At 35.4% G+C, this 26,409-nt stretch overlaps 2 protein-coding genes across 2 annotated transcripts; both read right to left on the bottom strand.

Moving 5' to 3' along the window:
• Positions 1-345: 345 nt before the first annotated feature.
• Positions 346-8,546, bottom strand: LOC129244156 (UDP-glucosyltransferase 2-like). Its single transcript, XM_054881772.1, has 6 exons — positions 8,496-8,546; positions 2,402-2,563; positions 2,229-2,325; positions 1,718-2,170; positions 1,159-1,637; positions 346-991 (listed from the first exon to the last, which is right to left on the bottom strand). The coding sequence occupies exons 1-6, from the start codon at positions 8,544-8,546 to the stop codon at positions 599-601; spliced, it is 1,635 nt and encodes a 544-aa protein (XP_054737747.1). The 3' UTR covers positions 346-598.
• Positions 8,547-15,297: 6,751 nt separating this feature from the next.
• On the bottom strand, positions 15,298-24,739 carry LOC129244155 (UDP-glucosyltransferase 2-like). The gene is made up of 6 exons (XM_054881771.1): positions 24,551-24,739; positions 18,205-18,366; positions 18,038-18,134; positions 17,511-17,969; positions 16,957-17,435; positions 15,298-15,690 (listed from the first exon to the last, which is right to left on the bottom strand). The coding sequence occupies exons 1-6, from the start codon at positions 24,737-24,739 to the stop codon at positions 15,298-15,300; spliced, it is 1,779 nt and encodes a 592-aa protein (XP_054737746.1).
• Positions 24,740-26,409: the final 1,670 nt, after the last annotated feature.

Below are 26,409 nucleotides of genomic sequence, written 5' to 3'. Positions count from 1 at the left end.
ATACTAAATTTTAATGAATCAAAAGGTAAGTTCCCGCAAGTTTCGTACAAAAGTAGCCAACAGCAGACAAGCCACCAAAATAGGAAATAATAAAAGGAAGCAGAGTTAAGCAATTCCAACAATATTGCAAATAAAACTCATGAGTTCTTGAACCGTCAAGCATTCTTCATGCTTTCAGAAACTTTTAAATACAAGTTTATTCTTAAAAAATTTGATTTTATTTTACTAGTGTACGTAAAAGCGTTCTAAAAATATTGGACATTCGCTATATGGCGAAAATTGTCAAAATTCATAGTCAAACTTATACTTTATTGAAGTCAAATATTGGGCTGGCAACTAAGTGATTGCGGATTTCACTCATAGATGGCTTCAGTTGAACTTTTAGGTTTGCAGACGTAGTACAAATGTAAAACACATTTTGTTATTTGATAGTTGGCAATTCAGCTGTCAATCAGTAAAAACAATTTTTTGATCGGTTGCGTAGTTTTCGTTTGGCGTTTGTTAAAAAATGGCAAATCAAATCCGCGTGGGTGCTCGATTTATCTTTTTCTGTTTTATGAAAAAGCTTTCGCGGCTGCATTTATTGTATTATATGTTTTTATTGCACTTTTTGTTTGATCCTCCCACCCTTGATTGTTTTTAAAATCCAACGCACTAACGTAACAGCAACTCCGAGCGCTACAACTACGACAGCGACAGCCAGACCGATAACATCCAGTAAATAAAATTGGTACCATTTCAAATCCAAACCAGCAGCGCGCAAATGACGTGCGCCTTTGTGACGTATCACATAATCGATCCAGTAGAGTGCCGTCTCCCGTGGGCCCATCGGGCGATCATGGAAAATTCGCGAGACCCGTTTGGAAGTGTCACGATAGGTGGAGTTGTAGACCAACTGCTGCAGACCATTTTTCAAATCATCGCGTGTAAGCGTGTTGAAATCCAACGTAATGGCGTATCCACCATGCTCAGCTTTCTTCAAATTTAGATACTATGTGGAGAAGAGAGAAAACACTCAGACAGTTAAAAATATTGTACCGAAATATGCGCTCTCAAGTATTCAAAACTTTTGACCAATATGTGAATACGGCTGTTCGCGCTGGAGCTCTAAATGCCCTTTTATCAATCTCTTATTAAAATCCTGCAATTGCAATTTACCTGATCAAAGAAAAATGGCATTCCTAGTATTGGTACGGCATGATATATCGCTTCTTGTGTGCCAAACATCCCACCATGAGTGATGAAAACACGCACATTAGGGTGTGCTAAGATATCATTTTGAGGCATCCATTTTTTTATCATAACATTTTTTGGTAAATTTGCAATGCTATCATTTTCGAATTTCCATAAGACGCCTTGTTTCAGTTGACGGAATACGTCAAGGAAAATTTGTAGCTTTTCTGGAGGCATATCCTTACTCTGAACTTGAGTGCCCAAACTGAAGTAAATTGCACCATTTTCTGCCTCATCCAAAAATTTCTTTAGATCAGTGGAAAGTGGCTTTGGTGGATAAATATGTATGCCACCGACATTGATCATGCTATCTATTGTGGGACCGGCGGATGATAATGGTGTATAGTTATTAATTAATATAGCGGAAAGATTCTTATCCATTGCCGAGACACTTGGGAACTTAACTGTGGAAGAGGTGAAAATAAGGCACATCGGTTAACTTTTTAATTTCATTCATGCCTCCGAAATATTTTCAGTTTCTTACTCCGTAGATGTCCAAAGTATTTCTTCACCAGCTCATCCATTTCTGGAAAGGTTTTAAATTCTCGATAGAGGTCATGATACAATGAATGATAGGTATTTTCTACACGTTCCCAGAAAGTCATATGATCGGTTAATCCTAGTACACCAAGAGGCACATATGACCAAGGTGTTATAATACCAAACATCTGACTCATATACAATTGTTGGGCAAATGTTGCAGAGCTCATTACTGGTATATTGTAGATGTGGGCCAATGCGAGAAATGCTTCTTGTTGGAATAGTTCTACCAATAATAAATCATATACACCTTCGGTTTGTTTGGCATTGATGATATCTTGCACTTTGCGCTGTTTGAGCGCATGTTCTGTGGTAGTTACGCCAAACATTTTTAAGGTTGCCACTGCATTTGATGGTTCATTTTTTGTATCAAAGATCGCGCTTACTCCTGCTTGTACTGCAAGGCGAAAGAGTTTTAAAGTTTAAGTATTTTATATTTGCCATAAAAAGCCCACCATCTTTCCAGTAATCATATACTGGTTCAATAAGTATCTCCGTGTAGTTGCTGCCCAATTTATGTGGTTCTAGCGTAAATGCGGTTATCATGGTGACCTATTGATAATTTGGTATAGAAATTAGTTTAATTTCATTCAATACGAGTACAATTTAGATAAAATGGTAGTTCTACCTGATGGCCATGTTTAACTAACTCGCTAATCAGCGCACGATGCATCATGAAGTGACTTCTGGCTGGGAATGCGTACACAGCGAGTATTTTCGCGCCATCATTAGAAGGTAATTGGGTAACTAGGATAACCAGAGCCAATAGAGAAAAAACGATTCTTGAAAGCTTTTTGGAAATTAAGAAAAAATAAAATTTAACAAATGTTTCAAAAGATATAAGTTAGCTTAGTGTTATATTAAAATATACAAAACTAATTAAATAATAACTAATAATAATGATGAAAAAAAATATACCAATGGTTATATTGGTAATTTAACTCAACAACGAATGATATAGGAGAACGACATTGATAATATTGGTTAATTCCTTTTTTTCTTTTTTTTTGTTTTTATCGACAACTACGCTTTAATGCAGACTTCCGTGCTGGTTAGACTGCTAGAGGAGATCAGAAGCAGGCAGAATAAAGAGGAAAGGAGTTTGAGATTAAAAGATAAATATTTTTTTTTCTTTTCGATTTATTCCTCTTTAAGTTTTCCGTAGGTGTAAGAATTTTCGTCAATTCCAGTGAGGTGTATGCTGTGATCAGTGTTTTAGGCTACAAATAGCCGACATCATTTCATCACCTGTAATCCGTTTTCTGAGGGAATTAGGTGCTTTGGGGCCACACTTCTGTAGTGCAGTCATCGCTAAATGACTCTAGTTAACAGTCCATCTCGAGTCCACTTCCCCTTTTTTTATCTGAGTGACATCCTTTAGATATTCCAGAAATGTAATGTAGTATTGCCAAATATTGAGTTCCATTCGACAGTAGGCATTTTCTCACCGGCCGATTTTGACTCTTTGAACTTTTAATTCGAACTATACTCGTACCTTATTTTAATTTTGTTGTGATTTTGTTTTCAAATATGAATTTTAGGTTTTTTCTATAGTTTTGTGTCATCTTTTGGAATCGAATCAATGATCGTGATTGTTGTTGTGTGGTGTTTAGCGGAACTCATCCTCCTATTTGTGGTATGCACCTTTTTCCAACATATGAAGGGACCTGCAATTTTATGCCGCTTACGCAGAGCAAATGGTTTTTGTTTGGGGGAGAAAATAAACTCGGAGGTATGTCATTGCCCGCCGAGAGGCGACCACCTTTTTCTATCAGTAATACCCGAAGCTTCGAACACCTGCCCCACCGAATAGTTGTCACGCACCAACTTATTCGGCTTTGGCCACCGCCGAGGAGTGGATTTTTTACAATTTCATTCATCACTTAATCAATTAATTGCCGAATAACTTCACAGAGCACAAGAAAAAAAATTAAAAAAAACAAATTATTATTTTATATTGACTCCCATCTAATTACCATTTTTATTCCCTACGGCACTTTCTTTAAAAAATCTACCTATTTACTAATTTCACTTTTACTTTCGTTTGTATCACTAAGTTAAGAACAAGGCCACTGTACTTTGTGGAATACGTTTTTGTACTAAAATCAAATAAGCTCATTTTGTTTCATTTAAGTCGCAAGATAGCTAACTAATTTTTATTGCAAAGTCTTAAGAATATTTGTTTATGCATTTAAGACTTTCAAGTAGTACTTACGTATACGTTTCCAAAGGAGTTGCCAACCTTCGTTGTTACAGAAATTTTATTTCATATTTGCTTCCTTACCAACATTCGTATCGGAGTAAGCGTTATTTTTAGATTCAGTGCCTCGAAATTAAATTATATTTAAAACCAAATAGATGTTGCCGTGGCTTTTAAATTTTTTATTGTAACGGGTGATTTTTAGCTATTATCTTTTTAAACAGTTGGTTTAAACAGTTGACGCACGTTTCGTGTTTTGTTTCATTGTCAAACATCTTCAGTTTGGTCTATAATTTCACCATGAATCGTCTTACAAACGAACAACGCTTGCAAATCATTGAATTTTGTTATAAAAATGCGTGTTCTGTTAAGAAAGTTTATCGCGCTGTTCTTCCATTTTATGGTCAGTTTAATCGACCCACTGAAGCGGCTATTCGAGCTATTGTGACTAAATTTCGAACCAAATTTACATTATTGGACATCAAACCACCAATACGCTTACGTAGAGTGCGAACTGAAGAAAATATCGCAGCTGTATTGGCCAGTGTTAATGATGACCATCAATTATCGATTCGTCGCAGTTCGCAGCAATTGGGCCTCTGTTACTCAACAACGTGGAAAATTTTGTGAAAGGATTTAGGTGTGAAACTTTTCAAAATACAGCTGGTGCAAGAATTGAAGCCGAACGACCTACCGCAACGCAGAATTTTTGGTGAATGGGCTCATGGAAAGTTGGCCGAAGATCCACTTTTTTATCGAAAAATTGTGTTTAGCGGCGAAGCTCATTTTTGGATCAATGGGTACGTAAATAAGCAGAATTGTCGATTTTGGAGTGAAGATCAGCCAGAAGAATGGCAAGAGCTACCAATGTATCCAGAAAAGGTCACAGTTTGGTGCGATTTATGGGCTGGAGGTATCATTGGACTGTACTTCTTCAAAAAAACATTTTAAGTGTGGGAGCTGTTGTGAAAAGTGCTCCGATCAGTTGAGGGAATAGAAGAGGGGCGTGGCGCAAGATCCGGGGTTAAGGCAGTTGATATAACAGTGATTTACTTATCTAGCACTGAGTAGTCACATTGTCTCAGTAGTGAACCCATGACTTGTCCTTCGATGCTTCCTAATCTTTTTACGGAGCTTACTAGTTTGGTCTTAAACATCGACCAAATTACTAACTTATATATTTGATATTGTCACACATTTGATATTGGAAATTTTATCTGGTCCTAAAGCATTTTAAGCATTTTCTCGGATTTCTTCTTGAAACTCGGTTAGAACTCTTCCAAAAAAACATTTTTTCATCTCCCGAAAAATTTCAATTATTTGTCTACTCTCTCGTTGTCCAATATACCTTCAGTTAGCTCCTAAGTTATGTTAATTAAATTTGTTATTTATTATTTTTATTATTATTTATTGAATAGAATTGATTCAAAGATTTGTACGTCTGTTAACATGTGCATATCAAAATATTCACATAAGATGGCAACACTACTTATGATGGATAAGAAAACCAGACGAAATAGCAGTGTCTCTCAAAAGTATTCGGAAAAAAGTCCAAAAACAGATTATTTTATTTTGGGTTTACATTCAAAATTTAATTTTTTAATACATATCCTTGCTCTTGGGAGAAATAATTCAACATCTCATCTTTGTAAAGGCACCGTTATCCACATAAACGCACGCCACTGTTGTATATAGAATTTAAGATTCATTCTCTTAGTAGAACTCGTTGATTTCGGTAGTTGTGTGTAATAAAATACGAGAAGTAGTTTAAAATAAGGGTAAAAAGTCGAAAGAAACTACTAAGAAAAGAGAAATAATATTTGAACTTACAAAATGAGGAAAAAACATTTAAAAAAGAAATGAAGTTACAGAAAAAGAAGCATTTCAGCCATCCACAGATTTTGCAGAGGAATTCGTTAAACTTAGTACAGCGATCAAAAAGGCCTGAAAAATTATGTCCCGCGATACGGTCGTTATTATCAAAAAAATTAGAAGCCGCGCTTCTGTCTAAAAAATTAATAGGAATCTCTTTGAGATTAACAGAATAAACATTAGTGATGAGAATTTGCGAAGAACGCTTAGAGCTGCTAGGCCCAAATCATACAGCTCACAATGCCAAGCTTTAGATATTATATATTACATCCAAATTGGCAGAGATATCAGCAGTGATAACGCGAAAGTTGTTTTTTTCAAGGCAGAATAGATTCAGAGAAGTTATTAATTTGAAAGGATACGCTACTAAATAGATATTAGTTAAAACTATCATTAATCATATGAATATATAGCGCAAAGTAGAGTCATAACCTTAACTATAGTATTAACCAAAGCGGTATTTATGTCATCAATTATCGAAGTGTAGAGTGCCTCAAATCACAATGCTACACAATACAACACTATGTAGCTGGTTATGGCTACGGCAAAAAACCAAAATCCAATTGGTCTCTACGCTTATCGGTTACGGTTATGACTACGGAGTTATGACACATCACCTCTAATCGACTACAGTGTTGCCCATATGTTGGTTCGTTCACCAAATTTATGTGTTATGGTTATGGCACCTCTACTTTGAGCTTATGTCTGGAATTGTTTTTCCGCATACTTCTGTGACATCAATCCACGTACTTTTTAAGTTTATGCATTATTTACCTACGCTTTTGCTTGAAAACAAATTTATTATTATATTTAAACTAAAGCTTAGACTACAATGAAACGACTGATTTAGTTATTGAGCAATAGATAAAAAGGGAAAGGGTTTTCTAATATTTTATGCACATATATATATAATTGGCGCGTATACCCTTTTTGGGTGTTTGGCCGAGCTCCTCCTCCTATTTGGTTCGTGCGTCTTGATGTTGTTCTACAAATGGAGGGACCTACAGTTTCAAGCCGACTCCGAACGGCAGACATTTTTATGAGGAGCTTTTTTTTTTTTCATTGCAGAAATGCACTGGGAGGTTTGCCATTGCCTGCCGAGGGGCGACCGCTATTAGAAAAATGTTTTTCTTAATTTTGGTGTTTCACCGAGATTCGAACCTACGTTCTCTCTGTGAATTCCGCATGGTAGTTACGCACCAACCCATTCGGCTACGGCGGCTAATATTTTATAACCGAGAAAAAAATGTCCGAATAATTCTGTGCGGCACTGTATACAGAAAAAATTCTTTTTCTATACCAAATATGATATGTGCATATGTATGTATATACCTGAATAACGCTACCTGATTTGCTAAATGGATAATCCGAATAAAACTATTAGTTAACTACGAGGTTCTTGGCCGAAACAATAAATAGCCCTAGTTTTATTGCATTAACCTCTGTTTCAGTCATTACTAACCTTAAAAAGACTGCTATTAAAAATTCATGATATTCTATTCATTATTTTGTGAGTTATTCTGCTAAGTGTGACGCTATTTTTGTTATTTTCAAAACATGGTTCAAAAATAATTTCGTGTGTCATTGATGATTTACCGACTTCAAAAATCGACAAACTCTAAAAAAGCTAAAAAACTAAAAAAGCGCTCGGCGGCAAAAGGTAAATCGTTGAGGCAAAAGATAAATCATTCTACATTGAAATGTTAGAGCGGCACTGGAATGACTGAGTTGTTCTTGGTGGAAATTACGTTGATGAATAAAGTTAATTTTGGAAAAACAAAAAACGTGTTTTCTTTGTTCGGCCCAGGGCTTTTCAGGTCATGTATTATTCCGTGTCTTTGGGTTTTTTTTTAGAATTAAAGTAATTGTGTATTACCCCATTGTAGTTACTCCCACTGATCACACACTTGCCAGATTCAGGAATTGAATTTCAGAGCACCACAGCATTAATGAAGAACAGTATTGATGAAGCCAAGTAGAATATTAGAGTTCCATTAGACTTGGATGCCTATTAAATCTCATCAGTCTTAATTTCTCATAAAGGTATTTGGAAGTCTGTAACTCTTTTAGCATTTTAAATAATTATCATAGGCCCATTGGGAAATTGCAGACAGCTCATTTTTAATTGTAATATAATACATAAATCTTCCACTGGACCATTTCTACAGGTCAAGTATTTTTCACCCATTTTTCACGGGGTGTAGAGCAGATATGCTTAGATCTAAACCAGAACTGCAGTGGGTTCAATAAATTACTTTTCTGAACAAATTATGGAATTTGTCTTTCCATCAATGACTCGCATGCCTTTGAAAAGGCTGATACAATGGTTCCAGGCCGAAAACTACTAGGGTTAGTAGCTTTGCTCTGTTTAGCTATAGGAAGGATGGCAGTCTTTTTGCACTCAACTCTTAGTGTGCGCGAGGTCGTTGTCATTAAACAGCTGCAAGGTCATCATTATATAAGAACTGTGACGTGTTTTCAACTAAATTCTGCCAACATTAATCGCTACTAGTAACACTTATCTGTGGTCTATGAAAATAGAAAAATAATACACTATGACAGAGTTATATTTTTGGCCAATTGCACCATTGCTATCTCGTCTCCAAAATAATTGCTTATCACATACATATATATTCATATACTTAAGTACATTTAATATATCAGAATCGTCTATGAGCAAATTTTCGACAGCTGTGGCCATACTAGTACTTAATCAGTAATTTGTTCTACCAGTGCAGTAGGACCACTGTAGAAATTTCCAAAAATGTATCGTTATTTTATACTTGGCAGATGCCCAAATACTTTGAAAATTGCATTACTTCTCCACTTGTTTTGTTTCGATCACTTCAAATGTATTTTTCACTTTATTATGTTCTGCATACAAGTACGTATAGATTTTTTCTATATAGGATATTCGACAATTTTCATTTCGTAAAACATCGCCATGTTAGAAATACAAAGGTGGGCTATATAGCGTTTGCTTTTTGAACCACCTATTTTTTTGAGAATGGTAACACAAATGGCATATCAAATGTGTTCTTAATTTACTTAAAGGTTTGCCATTTACGAAATGCGACGCTATACGCTTGAACAAAATTGGGAAATATTGAAAACCTATTTCCAAAGTGGTGAGTCTTCTTCTTCTGATTTTCACATCGGTGGCTACGTCAATAAGCAAAATTGTCGGATTTGGGGCTCAGAAAATCCACACGCTACTGTAGAGAAGCAAATGCATCCACAACGAGTCACTGTTTGGTGCGGTTTTTGGTCTGGCGGCATCATCGGGCCATTTGTTTTTTGATAATGAGCGAGGAGCCGCGGTTACAGTAAATGACGAGCGTTAGCGTGACATGCTCAACGAGTTGTTTCCAAAAATTGAAGAGGATGACATCGACGACATTTGGTTTCAACAGGACGGTGCAACTTGTCACACTGCCAAAGTTACACTCGAACTTTTGACTACCGTTTTTGAAAACCGAATAATCAGCCGTTAAGGGGGTAGTATGGTTAATTCGGTGTAAAACAAGCATATTTTTCGAAATTTTTTTTGTCGACACAGTTGATTTATTCAAAATTTTAAAATTACTTCATTATAAAGTCATATTTAAAGAATATTGTGTGAAATTTTCATTGATTTTTATGAAGAAATGAGTTGGTGGCAGCGAATCTTCGCGGACGTCTCATAAAAAAGTTTTATTGCGGTGTCCCTCAGAACTCATTACTGGATCAACTAAAATCAAAAAACCAAATTGATTTCATCAGCTAATAAAGTTTCGCAGGTAACAACGTCGAATTTTTTTTTTTTTTTTTTTTTTTTTTAATTTTTTAAAGCGCTTTGAAGTCAAAACACCGATTTTTCATAAAAAAAACTTGAAAACTTTGTTGTTTTAAAATATGACAAAATTAAAAAAAAAAAAACTCGACGTCATTACCACGTGAATAAAGTAAAGAAACAAAAAAACCAAATTTGAAAAGAATCGGTGCAGTAGATATGAATCTACAGTGGACACCGACCGTAAAAAAGGCAAGTGTGAGAAAAACGCGTTTAAAGATTTCGGCAGCGTGAAATCCGGTTGGAGAGGTAGATACTTAATCCTTTGTGTCTTTGTCAATTTTACTCCAATGCACTTCAAACTTTCACACAATAATCTTAAGATTTTTTTTTTTTTTTTTTTTTTTTATCCCCTTTATTTTATACATCTGTCCATTGACATTAAGTACGTTGTTTAACAATTTGGCCAGGATTTACATACATCGCTTAATGACCAGTGCCAAAGCGATAAAAATTAAAATAAACGAAGTAATACTATATGCAATTAAATATACAATTACATAATTACAATTTTACAACAATTTAACCCCTTTGCGCATTTATTATTTTCTAGCATTCATTAAGTCGCTTGGTCGAGTTCTCTTTAAGCGTCTTTCAGTGTTTTTTCCCCTTTCCAGAAGTTTGTTGATTTCTGCATTATTGTGTCCCTGTATTTTTTCAAAGTGGCTTCTTGCTATTTTTTTGGTCTCTTCGTCTACTGTTGTTATATTAAAAGTCCTGTGGATGTCATCATTTTTCGTGTACCTGTCAGACATGGTCAAAATTCGAAGAATCTTCGATTGCTGTCGTTGAATTTTTACTAGGTGAGACTTTTTAGCCGTTCCCCATACCTGTAGTCCATATAGCCAGATTGGTTTAATCATGGCTTTGTACAATAATAGCTTGTTCTGTATAGTAAGTCTGGATTTTGTGCTGACTAACCAATGAAGTTGTCGAAGCTTTTCTTTTATTTGTTTGACCTTTTGCTTTATGTGGTGATTCCAATTTAGTTTCGAGTCCAAATGTATTCCAAGGTATTTCGTAGTTGGTTTAATTGTAATTGCTTTGCCATTTATTTTTATTGGAACTGCAGTAAATTTTGTTTTGGTAGTAAATATAACCTGTACGGTTTTGTCTTCATTTATTTTTAGGCACCAATTATCGAACCATTCCTTAACTGCGTTTGTGTATCGCTGCAGTTTTTCAGTAGCGATAGTTAAGCTTTTATCCGATGCCAGTAGTATTGTATCGTCTGCGAACGTAGCAATTGATGAATTAGTTTCGTCAGGAGGTGGTATGTCTGCGGTGAATAAAACATATAGTAGAGGTCCAAGAACGCTTCCTTGCGGAACTCCAACAGAATATCTGAACATTGATTGTCATATTTAATATAGAAACTTCGATTAGTTAGGTAGCTTTTTATGATAAGATAGTAGTCAAAAGGAATCATTATTTTTATTTTGTGGAGTAAACCTCTGTGCCACACTTTGTCAAACGCTTTAGCTACGTCTAAGAATACTGCCGCACAATAACGATTGTTTTCAAAGTCTGATTGGATTTTATTTGTAATTCTGTGGATCTGTTGGATAGTCGAATGTTTTTTTCTAAATCCAAATTGATGATCCGGTATTATACGTGTTTTCTCCAGAAATTGAGTTAGTCGATCATGCAGTAATTTTTCAGCAATTTTAGATATTGTCGGTAGTAAGCTTATTGGTCTATAAGATGATACGGTAGTTGGATCTTTACCCGGTTTTGGCAATGCAATAATCTCTGCCACTTTCCAGAGTTTCGGAAAATATTGCAAGCGAAACATGGCATTGAAAACGTTTCGCAAAAATATATATGCTTTGGTTGGTAGCTCCACTAATGCTTTTCCTGTTATCAAGTCATATCCGGGTGCTTTTTTATGTTTTAGTCCTTTTTTGATGCAAGCTATTATTTCGTGTGTATTCGTCCTTTTTATTTTTGTAAAGTCATAATGGTAGTTGTTTTGGTTGTCAATTTTCTTTTCTTCGTCATTTGATAGAACCTCTTCAAAGTATTTTGCTAAAGTTTTCGCTTTTTCCTCTTTTGTAACGGCCCATGAATTGTCATCTTTCTTTAGTGGTGGTTGATGTTTTATTTGTGTTTTTAATGTTTTGGTACATTTCCAAAGAGAGTAGTTTGTATCTTCGTTGGGAGTCAGGTTCTTCAAATAGTTTTCGATTTCTTTGTTATTTCTTTTGTTTAAAGTATCCTTAAGAATTTTTGTGGCTAAGTTTAGTTTTCTCTTGTCGTCAGGTGATCTGGTTTTTTGCCATCTTTTTCTTAACTTTCGTTTTTCAATAATTTGCTTCTTCATAGAAATGTCAGTTGCTGCTGAATTTATTCTATTAGCTTGCTTTGGTGCTGATCTGATCCCTGCTTCTAGTACTACGTCATTGAAATGGATAATGGCACGTTCAATGTCAAGTTGCGTTTTTAATATCACATTTGGTATAAGTTGATCGTCAATATGGTGGCGGAATTTTTCCCAGTTGGTTCTGTCATTAAATACGCGAAAAGATGTATCTATAGATTTTATATAACTTACATATTCAAGTAATATCGGCGAGTGGTCAGAAGAAAGTTCATAGCACGACTGAATTGTCAATTGGTTATGGCTTATGTTTTTGGTTATGCAGAAATCGATCAAGTCTGGAATTTTCTTTACGTCAGTTGGCCAATAGGTAGGTTCTCCGGTACTTATAAATCTGCAATTGTTTTTGTTAATTGCGTTAATTAGAATACGGCCCTTTTTGTTGGTGAGTCTTGAGCCCCAGTCGATGTGTTTTGCATTGAGATCTCCAGCTGCAATAAATCTATTGTTAAGCGTTCTTATGTATTTGTCATATTCATCCGAGTTTATTATAAGTCTAGGTGGACAGTAAATGGAGGAAATAGATACTGGTCCATTTTTGTCATATATTTGCAATGTCGTGGATTGAAGATGAGGCGTCGAATATTGCAGTTGTTCTATGTGAGTTATGCTTGATTTAATAATTATAGCTGTCCCTCCATGGGCTCTTCCATCAGGATGGTTTGTCACATACATTTTATAATTAGGAAATTTCAGAAAACTTTTGTCAGTAAAATGTGTTTCTGCAATCAATGATATGTCAATTTCTTTGTCAGCTAAGAATTGTTTTAGTTCTAAATAGTGCTGTATTAGTCCATTTGCATTCCAAATTAGAATTTTAATTTTTTCACTTTTGTCCATTCATATTCTTTAAAAGCATTGTAATTATATTCATCATATTTGTCATCTGGTTGACTAGGGATTTTACCATGTCTTTAAGCTCTTCGATATCATTGTTTTTTTCAGATTTGTTAGTCAGCTCCTGCTCTGCTTTATGTTCTCTTGAAGAAGATGCAACATCAGCTTAGCTGACTCCGGGAATTATGTTTGTTACGGCTGTTGTTATTGGCGTATTATTTTTATTTGTATTTGATGTTGGTTCTTTATTTCGCAGAGGTGGAAATCTTTGGACTTTAAGTGCTTTATAAATTTCGCATCCTTTGTAGTTGGCGGTATGGTTACCTCCACATAACGCGCAAGTTATAGAATAATTTAAAAAAAAAAAAAAAAAAAAAAATGAAAAAAAAAAATACCATACTACCCCCTTAAGGACAAATGCTATGCGAACCATCCAGAGACGATTGATGCTTTAAAACACGAAATCGAAGTTGCCATTCATGAAATTGGAGCCCAAACAATCGAAAATGTGCTTAAAAATTGGGTTGATCGGCCAGTCGTGGCAGTCATTTGAACGGCATTATTTTTCATTCAAAAATGACAATGTCCAATCTTCAAAATAAAAAAAAAAGTTTGAAAAAATATTGATTAATTTTTTTTTATAGCCGATTCAAAAGGCAAATTTTACATGGCCCACCCTATACCCTAGCAACTGATATATTTAAAAAGACGACAAAAAGGGTAGAAGACGAACCACTTCAGCTGCAAATAAAACTGGTAATAGAGAAGCCGAGAACTAAAGGGTCTTTCAAAAGTGAAGCTTAGAGGTCAGCAGTGCTTAATTCCAAGAGGATACCTTTTTTCTGTCGTCTTTGATATTTGTTATGTAGACAGATGTACAATTTTGCGTGATTTAAAAGCAACATATCGCGTAATTCAAGTTTTGGTTCAAATTATTGTCAGAATGAGCCGAGCATTCAAAGACTGGTGAAAAGATTTAAAGGAAAAATTTCTCTCAAGAAAAGCAAATGAGTGGCAGACCAAAAACTGGACGTTCTTTTGAGAATATTGCTGCTGTAGCTGTGTTGCTGAACAATTTTCAACATCGATATCTCGACGTTCTCAACAATTAGGCATTACTGAATCGACTGTTTGGCGGATTTCACCGATAGACGTGCTCATGGTGGGCATTTAAATGATGTCATTTCTCACAGATAATTGATAAGAGCTGTATTTTGAATAAAAATAATGAAATCTGAAAGTGCCTAAATTTGTAAATGTTTATTTTAAAACAACATTTGGGCGCGACTTTTGAAATACCCTTTAGTAGATTTGAATAAAATAATAATTACTTACTGCTGCAGGCATGCTCTGGATAATTATTCAATGAATATATGTGCATACATATGTACATTGCCATGTATGGCTGTGGGTGTACTTATATATGTATGTATAATGTAATTGTCAAGTCTAAACCACGCTGAATGTGGCCCATCGGATCTCGCCGAGCACCGAAATTAAGCAGCGTCGGGCGCTGTTAGTAGTTGGATGGGGGACCGCCTAGGAAAACCACGTGATGGTTGTGCGGCCTTAACAACTGTTTTTTTATTGTTTAGTATCTTTTGTTTCTAGATAGGGTAGATAGACTCTTTATTTTCTTTTGGTTTGACCTTAACAAATATTAAAATAAAATAATAATAATAAAGAACTTACGACAATTATTTTGTCTTCGTCTGTCGGTATATACAGCAAATTGAAATGCACATATAAACATAAACATTTTTGTTTTTAATATTTAATAGTATTTCTTCACATTTAAACTTCTACATTTCAAAGCATCAGTGATACACCAACCATTAATGACTTAATTAAAAATTTGTCAAATATACGTCTCGGATTCTTTTCAAAATTGGACACCTAGCACTAGCGAAAATATTGCAAATAAAATTCGTCAGTTCTTGAACCGTCAAGCATTCTTCATGTTTTCAGAAACCTTAAAACACAAATATGTTCTTGATAAACTTTATTTTATTCTACGTACACTATCAGCATCATAAAAAATATCGGACATTCGTTATATGAAGAAAATTGTCAAAACTCAACGTCAACCTTACACTTTATTGAAGTCAAATTTAAAGGGATATACAACTGCATAACCTGACTTTTTCTAAAAATTTTGACTAGAAGGTGAGAAATATTTATGGAAATTTGCCGATATCTTATAAATTTTATACAAAGTTTCAAACTTTTTGTATTCGTTTTTGTGAATGATTTCAAATGGTACGATTTTAAACAATCAAAAACAAAACAAATAAATAGTCAAACTTGTAAATACACATTACAGTACAGTAAATATTTAGAGTATATACATATTGCGAACATTTTCCATAAAACAGAAAAAGATAATTCCAATACTTAATATTTTTATTGCACTTTCTGTTTCATCTTTCCATCCTTGATTCTTCGTAAAACCCATCGCAATGACGCAAGCGCAACTCCGAGCGCTACAACTACAACAGCTACAGCCAGTGCGATAACATCCAGTAAATAAAATTGATACCATTTCAGATCCAAACCAGCAGCGCGCAAATGACGAGCACCTTTGTGACGTATCACATAATCGATCCAGTAGAGTGCCGTCTCCCGTGGACCCATGGGACGATCGCGGAAAATTCGCGAGATCCGTTTGATAGTGTCACGATAGGTTGAGTTGTAGAGCAATTGTTGCAGTCCATTCTTCAAATCCTCACTTGTAAGTGTCTTGAAATCCAAAGTAATGGCATAGCCGCCATGCTCAGCTTTCTTCAAATTTAGATACTATGCGGAGGGGAGAGAAAACACAGAGAAAGTTAAAAATATTGTATTGAAATATGCGCTCTCAAGTATTTAGAACTTTTTTACTGTATGTAAGGTGTGAGATGTTTTCGCTGTAAGTGTATTTTCATCAACGCCTGACAAACCGTTCGATATGGAATTAATTGTCAATGGGCTACAAAAGTATTCGTTCAATATTTGGACTGCCTATATCTGTAAACTATCATCGTACTAAGTTTATCAGACTGCTATGCTGCCTATGCACTCTTAATAAAAATAAACACTGACATTTAAAATATTCACAAAGAGCGAACTAATTCGTCGCCAGCTAGCCAGATCTTAGTGAGAACTAAATAGATTTGAACTATCGTTGGAATAAATAAGTACACTATAAGTCACTGGGGAAGTATTTGGCAAGGACGTCGTGCTTCTCAGTAAAATACGACGTTCGCTGGCATTACGATTAAGCTAAATGAAAATTTACTTTAATATATACGTGAACAGTCAAGCAGCAACAAGGGCAATAAGCTCATATTGTATTAAGTCCAAAAATGTTCGACGAAGCAGAGAGGCCATAGAAAGGCTAGCCGCAAACAGTAGGCTTCATATCTATTGAGTGCCTAGTCACAAAGGCATTATGGGGAAGAAATAGTAGATGAGATAGCAAAAAGTGCTGTTAGACTACCTTTTGAACAAGAGAAGGACATACCAAAACCGCTAAATACAATATACAATGAAAAGAACGACTATATGAAAAGGCGAGTGGAAGATAGATGGACTAATCTAACCACATTACGACTAACACGGACAAATGCAGGAAATGCAGAGAGGATGTTGAGGAAACTTTAGAACACCTTCTGTGCGTTTGTCCGGCATTATCAAAAACGCCTTTAAAATGCCTGGAAGCCCCATTGTTTGAGGGACTGGAGGACGTCTCAAAAGCGGATCTCCCAGCGCTGCTTAGATTCGCCAAAAGCGCCAACATCCTACATGATGTCTACTTTAGGTATTCATAGAGGTCGGTCTCCTATCGATCTGGTATCGCTAGGGACCAAAAGGTCTATACGTGGCTTGTTGCCAACCAGGCTAACCTAACATAACTTAGTAGTGGAGAGTGAAGGCGATAATGTTCTTCTTTTTTGATTTTAAGGCTATTGTTCACAAAGAATTTATACCACTGGGTTACCGTTGCTGCACAATTGCATTAAAACCATCATTTTCGGCATAGTCAATATTTTCGTTCAAAGTCCGATCCTATATTCAATTTACCTGATCAAAGAAAAATGGTATTCCTAGTATTGGCACGGCATGATACACGGCTTCTTGGGTGCCAAACAGCCCCCCGTGAGCGATGAAAACTCGCACATTAGGGTGTGCCAAGATATCATTTTGTGGCATCCATTTTTTTATCATAACATTTTTTGGTAAATTTGCAATGCTATCATTTTCGAATTTCCATAAGACGTGTTGTTTCAGTTGACGGAATACGTCAAGGAAAATTTGTAGCTTTTCTGGAGCCATATCCTTACTCTGAACTTGAGTGCCCAAACTGAAGTAAATTGCACCATTTTCTCCTTCATCCAAAAATTTCTGTAGATCAGTGGGAAGTGGCTTTGGTGGATAAATATGCATGCCCCCGACATTGATCATGCTATCTATTGTGGGAGCGGCCGACGATAACGGTGTATAGTTATTAATTAATATAGCAGACAAATTCCTATCCATAGCCGATACACTTGGGAACTTTACTGGGGAAGAGGTGGAAATAAATATAATGACTTTTTCATTTCATTCATGTTTGCGAGATATTTTCAGTTTCTTACTTGGTAAATGTCCGAAGTATTTCTTCACCAGCTCATCCATTTCTGGAAAGATTTTAAATTCTCGATAGAGGTCATAATGTAATGAATGATAGGTATTTTGTACACGTTCCCAGAAAGTCATATGCTCGGTAAATTCTAGGATATTAAGAGGCACATAAGACCAAGGTGTGATAATGCCAAACATCTGACTCATATACGCTTGTTGGGCAAATGTTGCAGAGCTCATTACTGGTATATTGTAGATGTGGGCCAATGCTAGAAATGCTTCTTGTTGGCATTGTTCTACCAGTAACAAATCGTAGACACCTTCGGTTTCTTTGGCATTGATGATATCTTGCACTTTGGGCTGTTTGAGCGCATGTTCTGTGCCAGTTAAGGAAATGATTTTCGTCAGTTTCAATAAATTTGATACTACATTTTTCATTTCAAAGAGCGGATTTGCGCCAAATTTTTCCGCACCTGTAAGGTAAAAGCAATAAAGTTTGGAATATCTCATATATGTATGTACATATAGTATAACAACTCACTATCCTTCCAGTAATCGTATTCCGGTTCAATAAGTATCTCTGTGTAGTTGCTGCCCAATTTCTGAGGTTCTAGTGTTAGTGCGGTTATCATGGTGACCTATTGATTGCTCGGTAGAGGAATTAGTTTAATTTCATTCAATACAATTTAGATAAAATGATAGTTCTACCTGATGGCCATGTTTAACCAACTCGCTAATCAGCGCACGATGCATCATGAAGTGACTTCTGGCTGGCAATGCGTACACAGCGAGTATTTTGGCACCATCAGTAGATGGTGTTTGAGCGACTAGAATAGCCAGTGCTAATACAGTAAAAACGATTTTTGAAAGCTATTTGAAAGATAATAAAAAATAAACTTTAATAAATGTTGCACAAAAATATGTTTAATTATATCTGCCTAGGTGTACTGTGCTAATATTGATTAATTATTTTTTTGTATTTTACTTTTTGATATATTCACTGCAGTGTTGAGTATCTTGTTTAGGGCATTACCGTAGACGTCCTCGTTGGTTAAGGCCAGAAAGGAAGCCAGAGAGATATCGGAATAAATGAGAATGAGTTTGAGATCAATAATTTAATTAGGGGAAGCCTGGAAATCGATTTCAGCTATGTCCAACTTAAACTCGTGCTAAAAAATGCTAAGAACTATCACTCAAAATTCCAAAAAATCATAGTTAACTTTAGTCCTTAAGGGGACCCGGTGGTTTAGAAATTTTAAGGTATGGTATCTTAAGAATATACTGTGAAATTTTCATGCGGAAATTCCCAATATTATAGCTTCTACAGCCCATCAGCTAGGTAGAGAGCCCCATCACGGATAAATAAGTGGCTTTTAAAAGAAAACATGGAACTTTCACCTAACCAGCGTTTTATTAGTGATTTGCGCTCAACCAAAAATCATGCATAAAAGCCCATGTAATCCTTGTGCTACTGCCCTCCTGAGGTAACGGACCAATAGTATATAATACAAAATTGTTAAACCATTCTTAACTGACCATAAATGCCAAACCCAAATCAAACGTGCATACTCCGTGCATAGTTGTCTTGAGAAAGCTCAACCAAATGTAATTTAAATACGAAACAAAGGACTTCAGAATCTATGCAGGTACCGCCATTTTTTACACAAAGATGAGAAACATCTCATCAGAAGAAGTGAAAATTTCAATGCTAAAAACGACAAATGTAAAGTTCACTTTTAGAACAGTATCCCGATGTATCCCGATGTAAACAAGATGTAGCCCAAAATTAACAAGACTGGCTTCATAAAAATGTTCTTGATGGCGCCATCTTTTTAATGAGTTAGTGCGTTGGAAGTTACATCCCTAGCTGACTTCCAGTGAAAGGTTGGTGACATTCGGTTCAGTGGAAGCGAAGTTATTGCGTCTAAAGTGTCAGTATGTTTGTGTCATCGGTACAAAAATGAGTTTCGAACAAAGAGCTAATATCAAATTTTGTTTTAAAATCGGTAAAACCTTTACCGAAATATTTGAATTGATGAAAAAAGTTTATGGCGATGATTGTAGATCCCGTGTCAGAGTTCATGAGTGGTTCACACGTTTCAAAGATGGTTGTGAGGACATAAATGACAATGAACTTATCGTCCAAAATCAGTAATCACCGAAAACTTCATAAAATTGTTCATAATTTTTTCAAAAATTAACCGAAAAGTCTGTGCACGTTTTATTCCGCACAAGTTAACTGAGAACCAAAAATTGCTCAGAATTCAACATTCGAAACGTGGTGTTTCCAACATCAACCTAAACCAAAACGTCAAAGTGCCGAATGGAAAGCCCCAGACGAACCACCTCCCAAGAAATCGCGTTTGGAAAAATCAAAAATCAAGTCGATGTTCATTTGTTTTTACGATTCCTAGGGTATTGTAGACAATGACTTCGTGCCAATGGGCTAAACCCCAAACGTACTTTAATGGACACGGGACATGAATTTACTAGTATGGATAGCTTCGAATGAACCCAGACACTACGTTGTTTTCAGTCAAAAAAGAAAGTGAGGTTAACGGTTTTTATGGGTATACGGAATAGGACACCACGAATTTTTGCCAGAATGGCGAACAAGTAATAAGGACTATTATTTGGGCATTATGAGATATTAATGTGAAGCAATTCGTAAAAAAAAAATGTGGGAAAACAAGTCTTGAAGTTTGCACCGTGATAGCACACCGTCTTACAGTGCCATCATTATCTATGAATTTTTGACCAAACAAGAAACTAATACCATCCATCGAATTCACTTGATATGACTCACTGTGATTTTTTCTATATGATCGAGTATGGAAATCTCTATTGAAAACGTGTTTTAACAGCCGCAGATTCCTATTACTAAAAAAGAGCTCCAGAAATGTTTCGAAAGCTAGATAAAACGCGCTAGCATAAATGCGTTGCAGTTTATGGGGAGTTTTTTTAAGGCGACAATATAACTTTTGGGAAGCACACTTGTATTTTGAATCAAGGCTATATAAATATATAAGCATAAGTTCTTTATGTACCACGAAAGTGTTTTTTTAGTTCGATTATCAAATGTAATAAAACAATATTAGTTCACTTTTACAACACTTCGTCGAATCGACAATCATTCATACTAACGTACGTAAATATAGTTGGTACTCTAGTTCGATTAGCCACACTTCTCAAAACTTTAATAAAGTTTATCTATACTATTTAAAAACAAATCATCTTTCTAGGCTCCTAAAAGAGGCAGAGCTAGCCGACATCACTTCATCACCTTTGATGACTCTAGTGAACGAGCGCACTGCCGTATAAAAGGGGTACATCTCGTGCTCAACAAATGTTTCTTCTCTAGTAAGAGTTTGGTTTATAAAGACATTTCCTTTCTCGTGCAACTTTGATGAACTCTTGACCCGCTAATGATGTGCTGACTTTGACATACTAAAATTTTTTTGAAGTACTTTAGAAATGGTACATAGATGATAGATACTCCAACTATTTCCACGATTTACCTCATTTTCAAACGTTCGTTTTCCGGAATAAGTTTTTCGGTTTTTCCTACGATGTTTGAGGACGCTGATCATACTAAATTCCCTCACTGTTTTGCCTGAACAGACTACGCCACAAAAAATCCTTGCTTTTCAGAATAAAGGTCTCCACAAATAGATGATATATCTTCCGTAATATTTTTTTCCGTAGAGAAGAAGTTAATCAGGCAACGAGAAGGATTTTTTAAAGTATAAAATGCAAATATTTATCTAACATTTTTTATTATTGTTTTTTGAATTCTCCACCTAATTACTATTATCGCTAATGTTTCTTTATTAATTCATAACTTCGAAGTAATCGTGAAAGCTGATTCATGAATACTTTGTTCCACTTGAGTTGTCTGCAACAGCGCGTGGTATCATACATTGATTATCTTAATTAGAATGACGTGCAGGCACAGTAGTACACCAGGGAAAAACTAAAAAAAACTGTGTGCTATTTGATTTGTGGCTATCAGATCTTAATCGGACGTTGTTGGGAAATTTAGAACAGCTACAAAGTAGGGGTGACAAGCAAAACTGTTTATCAAAGCTTTTTTCTGTGTATAGTGTGGACAACTATAAAATGATACGCCCACCAATGCTCAATAGACTGTTTTGTCACTTATGTAAATAAATTATTTTTATAAATCCCGATTATTTACTTTTAAGTTTGTAGTAAAGCATATCTCACTACCCAATTCCGTTTTAATATGCAACATTGCTCAAGAAAGTTTTTTCTTTGCCTACCATAGTTATTTAATACAGTGAAAACTTCCTTGGGCAGACACTTGCAGTTAGTCAACTTTTGTTCGTCCAAGAGATCCGCTCAAGAGAAGGTGATTTGATTTATTAGAGGAAAACATAGCTGCCTAAGAAAAGTGTTCATTAGAGGTGTCGGTTAGGAGAGGGCACACTGCATAAAGGAATCTGCTTTTTTTTTAAACTCCTCTTTCTACTATTAGACCTTTCTTCTCAGTATTTTAAAACGCCTTCTTGCTGGTTTGAAAGTATACTAGTTCGACAATAGTGCGGCTCCATTTAGTGTTATAGTGAAATTCAAATAGGATAGAAAAATCAACCCATGGAATATTATCGGGTTTGCGAATTCATTATCTCAGGTATGAAATATGGTATCAATAATATCAAACAGATGGCAGAATTTATTGAAGTTAGTAGTCCAACCCATGTGTATATATTTATTCTGGTGCTTTGTAAGGTTTCAGTCCGCGTCTCTCCAATCGCGTTAGGTTGACTCAGGATAGCAATTATTGACTTAAAGAGAACTTTGACTTAAATCGACTAGAGCCTAACTTTGTTTTCATGCTTAAAAGTTGTACGTGCTTTCCCATATACAAAGATAGTAAATATCCTGCTAGCTGAGGTTCCCAACTTATTTTTGAAACTGGTCGACCTCAATCCGTCGATAAAGTAAACAATTCGTGTTTTATTTGATTAAAACGAAGGCGAATGTGAAACGAGGTAACAATTTATTGAATAAAAGTTCATTGTTTAATGAATACGAACAGAAGTTAATTTGAATTATAGTATACATATGCGTATATACAGTGGCTCATACCTTATTTGATGCAGATACGGTTTTTTTGTCAAATGCTCTATATTTCATAATATTTTGCCAAAATGCTAACGGGCGTTTTTTTAGCTATTATCTCTTTAAACTGTTGGTTTAAACAGCTGACGCACGTTTCGTGCTTTGTTTCACTGTCAAACATCTTCAGTTTGGTCTCTAATTTAACCATGAATCGTCTTACAAACGAACAACGCTTGCAAATCGTTGAATTTTATTATAAAATGCGTGTTCTGTTAAGAAAGTTTATCGGGCGCTTCTCCCATTTTATGGTCAGTTTAATCGACTCACTGAAGCGGCTGTTCGAGCTATTGTGACTAAATTTAGAACCAAATTTACATTATTGTGTTCAGCGACGAAGGTCAGAATTGTCGATTTTGGAGTGAAGATCAGCCATAAGGATTGCAAGAGCTACCAATGTATCCAGAAAAGGTCACAATTTGGTGCGGTTTATGGGCTGGAGGTATCAGTGGGCCGTACTTCTTCAAAGATGCTGCGAATTGTAACGTAACTGTGAATGCTGAGCGCTACCATGAAATGATATCCAAATTTTTTTGCCCAAAATGCAAGAGCTTGATTTACATGACATGTTACTTCAGCAAGACGGTGCCACATGCCACACATCACGCGTAACAATGGACTTGTTGAGAGGCGAGTTCGGTGAACATTTTATTTCACGTTTGGGACCTGTAAATTGACCACCCAGATCGTGCGATATAACGCCTTTAGATTATTTTTTGTGGGGCTATGTTAAATCTCATGTCTATTCAGACAAGCCTGCTTCAATTAACGCATTGGAAGACAACATTGAAGCATTTATAATATATGTGAGATACCGGCCGAAACATGGAAGAGAGTATGCCAAAATTGGAATAAGCGGATGGACCATTTGAAGCGCAGCCGCGGTCAACACTTGTGTGAAATAATCTTGAAGCATTAAATTATATGGGCTGTACTATCGATTTAAATAAAATTTTCAAGCATTTTTCTGAATTTTACGTGTGTTTTTTTGAAAAACTTTCCTATAGCTCTTAAAAAATCCCCCTTTAGAACAGAGACATCTTATTTATTTTACTTAATTTCATTTCTCAACATAAAACACCAAAAGGTTTTCATTCGCTTCAATGTAATACAAAAAAGGAATACAAAAACATACAGAGAATTCACGCCACAGCTTAAATGATGCAACTTAAAAGGGAACAACTATTTATTTCTAATTTCTAACATTTGAAGATATTTAGTACTTTTTTGTTATCAATTACAGCTTGAAGTGTACGTGAAATAGAGGAAGCAAATTTTTTTGTGTATTCATGACTAATTTGGTGCCACTCTTCAAGTAACACCTTTTTAAGATCGGATTTGCTAAGGATGCCATATTTTCTTATACTCGTATTAGTCTTCAAAAGCGACCATAAAATTTCGATGACGTTAACATCCGGTGATTGCGCAGGAGTTTCAACAATGTAGAGACATTTATATATTAGCCATGTTTATATTATTTGTGACTTGTGCTTAAGGTCGTTCGTTATCTTGATAAAAACGAAAGTCATTTTCAATTTGTAATTTTCCAGCGCTTTGAACAAAATTTTCTCTTGGAGAAGTTTTAAATAAGTAGAGTTTTTCATAGTTTCTTTGATAAAGATCAAATTTCCAGCTCCATTTGATAACGTACATGCCAAAACCATGAAGTTGCCTCCGCCATACTTTATAGCAGCAGGCAAATTTTAAGTTTGGAGCTCCGTGTTGGCCTCATGCCATATAAAAAATCTGTCATCTTATCCAAATAAGTTTATTTTTACCTCATCTGCAGCAAGTACGGTCCTCCAAAACGGTGAAGTCTTATTTAGATGGTTACGCGCAAATTGCAATCTCTTGTTTCTATTTCTTGCACTTAAGAAACGTTACGGGCTATTCTACCACTTAAATTGCCTACCTCACTACTCTTCGAACAGTTTCTGGATGGCAGGTCTTGCCTAAATTCTTTGTTTTGGGCCATTTCAGTTAGCTTTTCGGCGCTTGTTGCTGGATTTTTGTACACTCGCCGCATTAGCCACTGACACTCATTCTCCGTGAAAGTTTTATTTGGGGCCTGTTCCTTATTAACCACACGATTTTTATGCATAAGGCATAATGAGCTGAACTTTTGACGAACTTAAATGTACAATTTGACTTATTTTACGAGGCAACGTTTCGTTTTTGAAATGCTCCTAAACTAGATCACACTTTTCTGTTGAAAGACGCTCTCGCATAATAAAAATTAAATTGCATTTGTTTAAGCTTGCTCCGGAAATAACTGTATTTTTAACTGCATCATGTAGGCTGTGGAGTGAAGTTTTTTTTTCAGCACTTTTTGTTGTTTTTACGTTGAGAGATGTACTAAAGCCAAATAAATGAGATGTCTGCTTACTCCATTTCTGCACTTTCGTAAAATATTCGGCAATATATAAAACTTCACAAAAATATCGTATCTACATCATATGGCGCTTACACCCTTTTCTGGGTATTTAGCCTCTAACGGAGTCGATTAATACATTTTCTTACAATCCTTAAATGCATCCGAAGCTGATTGTCAATATTGGTTTTCATCATCAAATTTGGTGAACTTTTCGAGCTAGCAAGTTTAGTGACTTGAGACTGGCATAGATTACTGATTGTCAGCATGAGCCTCATTTGATTACCAATTGCTTTCGTCGATGCTCGGTTAGGGCACACACTATTTAATTTTTAACAAAAACGTAGAAAAATCGCTTGGTGATTAGTTTGGCTCAAAGGACGAACAATTTTTGGCAAAACCTTCACAAATTGCTTGAGAGATGTGAAAGTATTATATATATCCAGTACTCTTCGGTTTCATAGGTATAAATATAACTGGTGGTTGAAGTTTTATCCATTCACTTTATTTTAATCCACTTGTTACTTTGTTTTCAAATATGAAGTCAGTTTTATGATTTTTCCATCGGTTTTGTGCCACCTTTTGAGCTCAAATCAAGGAAATCAGGATTGTCATTGCCTGCGAGGATAACCACTAACCTTGTCTATTATTTGATGTTTCATGTCATGGAAGTACCGAATGGTTTTAGGGCTGGCTGCCGTAGCTCGGACTTTTTTTTAATTAATTTGAAATAAAAAAAAAAAATTTATATTGAAATTTCAATTTGATATTTAATTTCACATAATCAGTACAAACTGGCAAACAAATGTTTGTATGATAATTTTAAAATTTTTGGCGACAGAGAACAAACGAAAAAAAAAATGATTTTATATCGACACTTCCTTTGCTTTTTGTAAATTAAATTTGAGTACGAGTATAACCCATTCCAATTACCATTTTTATTTATTAAAATAATTACTAATTTTTTAATTTCACTTTTAATTTCATTGACAGGACTTAGCTAAGTACAAGGCCACCGCACTCTTTAGAATAAGTTCTTCTACTAAAATCATAAGTTCATTTTCTTTCAATTAGGTCTAGCTTTTATTGAAAAATCTTGAGAATATTTTTTTATGCTTCTAAGACTACCAAGTGTAAAAACGTTTACAAAGAGAGTTGCCAACCGTCGTTGAAACCGAAATTTCATTTCATATTTACTTAGAAGTGCAATAATTGGCGCTTACACTCTTTTTGAGTGTTTGGCCGAGCTCTTCCTCCTATTTGTGGTGCGTATGTTGTTGTTGTTCCACAAATGAAGGGACCTACAGTTTTAAGCCGACTCCAAACAGCAGATATATTTTTATGAGGAGCTTTCTCATGGCAGAAATACACTTGGAGGTTTGCCATCGCTTGCCACTTTT

Source organism: Anastrepha obliqua, chromosome 4 (assembly GCF_027943255.1).
Source record: "Anastrepha obliqua isolate idAnaObli1 chromosome 4, idAnaObli1_1.0, whole genome shotgun sequence".
Classification (NCBI taxonomy): domain Eukaryota; kingdom Metazoa; phylum Arthropoda; class Insecta; order Diptera; family Tephritidae; genus Anastrepha; species Anastrepha obliqua.
This window is presented reverse-complemented; position numbering and strand designations above follow the sequence as displayed.

Bases quoted from the DNA above. Each gene is read 5' to 3' on its own strand.
- LOC129244156 (XM_054881772.1), bottom strand. From the start codon at position 8,546: ATGGCCACAGCTGTCGAAAATTTGCTCATAGACGATTCTGATATATTA. The intron at 2,564-8,495 runs GTACTTAAGTAT...ATTTCCAAAAAG, and splicing joins ACGATTCTGATATATTAAAT to CTTTCAAGAATCGTTTTTTC. The intron at 2,326-2,401 runs GTAGAACTACCA...AATTATCAATAG, and splicing joins TAGTTAAACATGGCCATCAG to GTCACCATGATAACCGCATT.
- LOC129244155 (XM_054881771.1), bottom strand. From the start codon at position 24,739: ATGCATAAAAATCGTGTGGTTAATAAGGAACAGGCCCCAAATAAAACT. The intron at 18,135-18,204 runs GTAGAACTATCA...AGCAATCAATAG, and splicing joins TGGTTAAACATGGCCATCAG to GTCACCATGATAACCGCACT. The intron at 17,970-18,037 runs GTGAGTTGTTAT...TTTACCTTACAG, and splicing joins ATACGATTACTGGAAGGATA to GTGCGGAAAAATTTGGCGCA.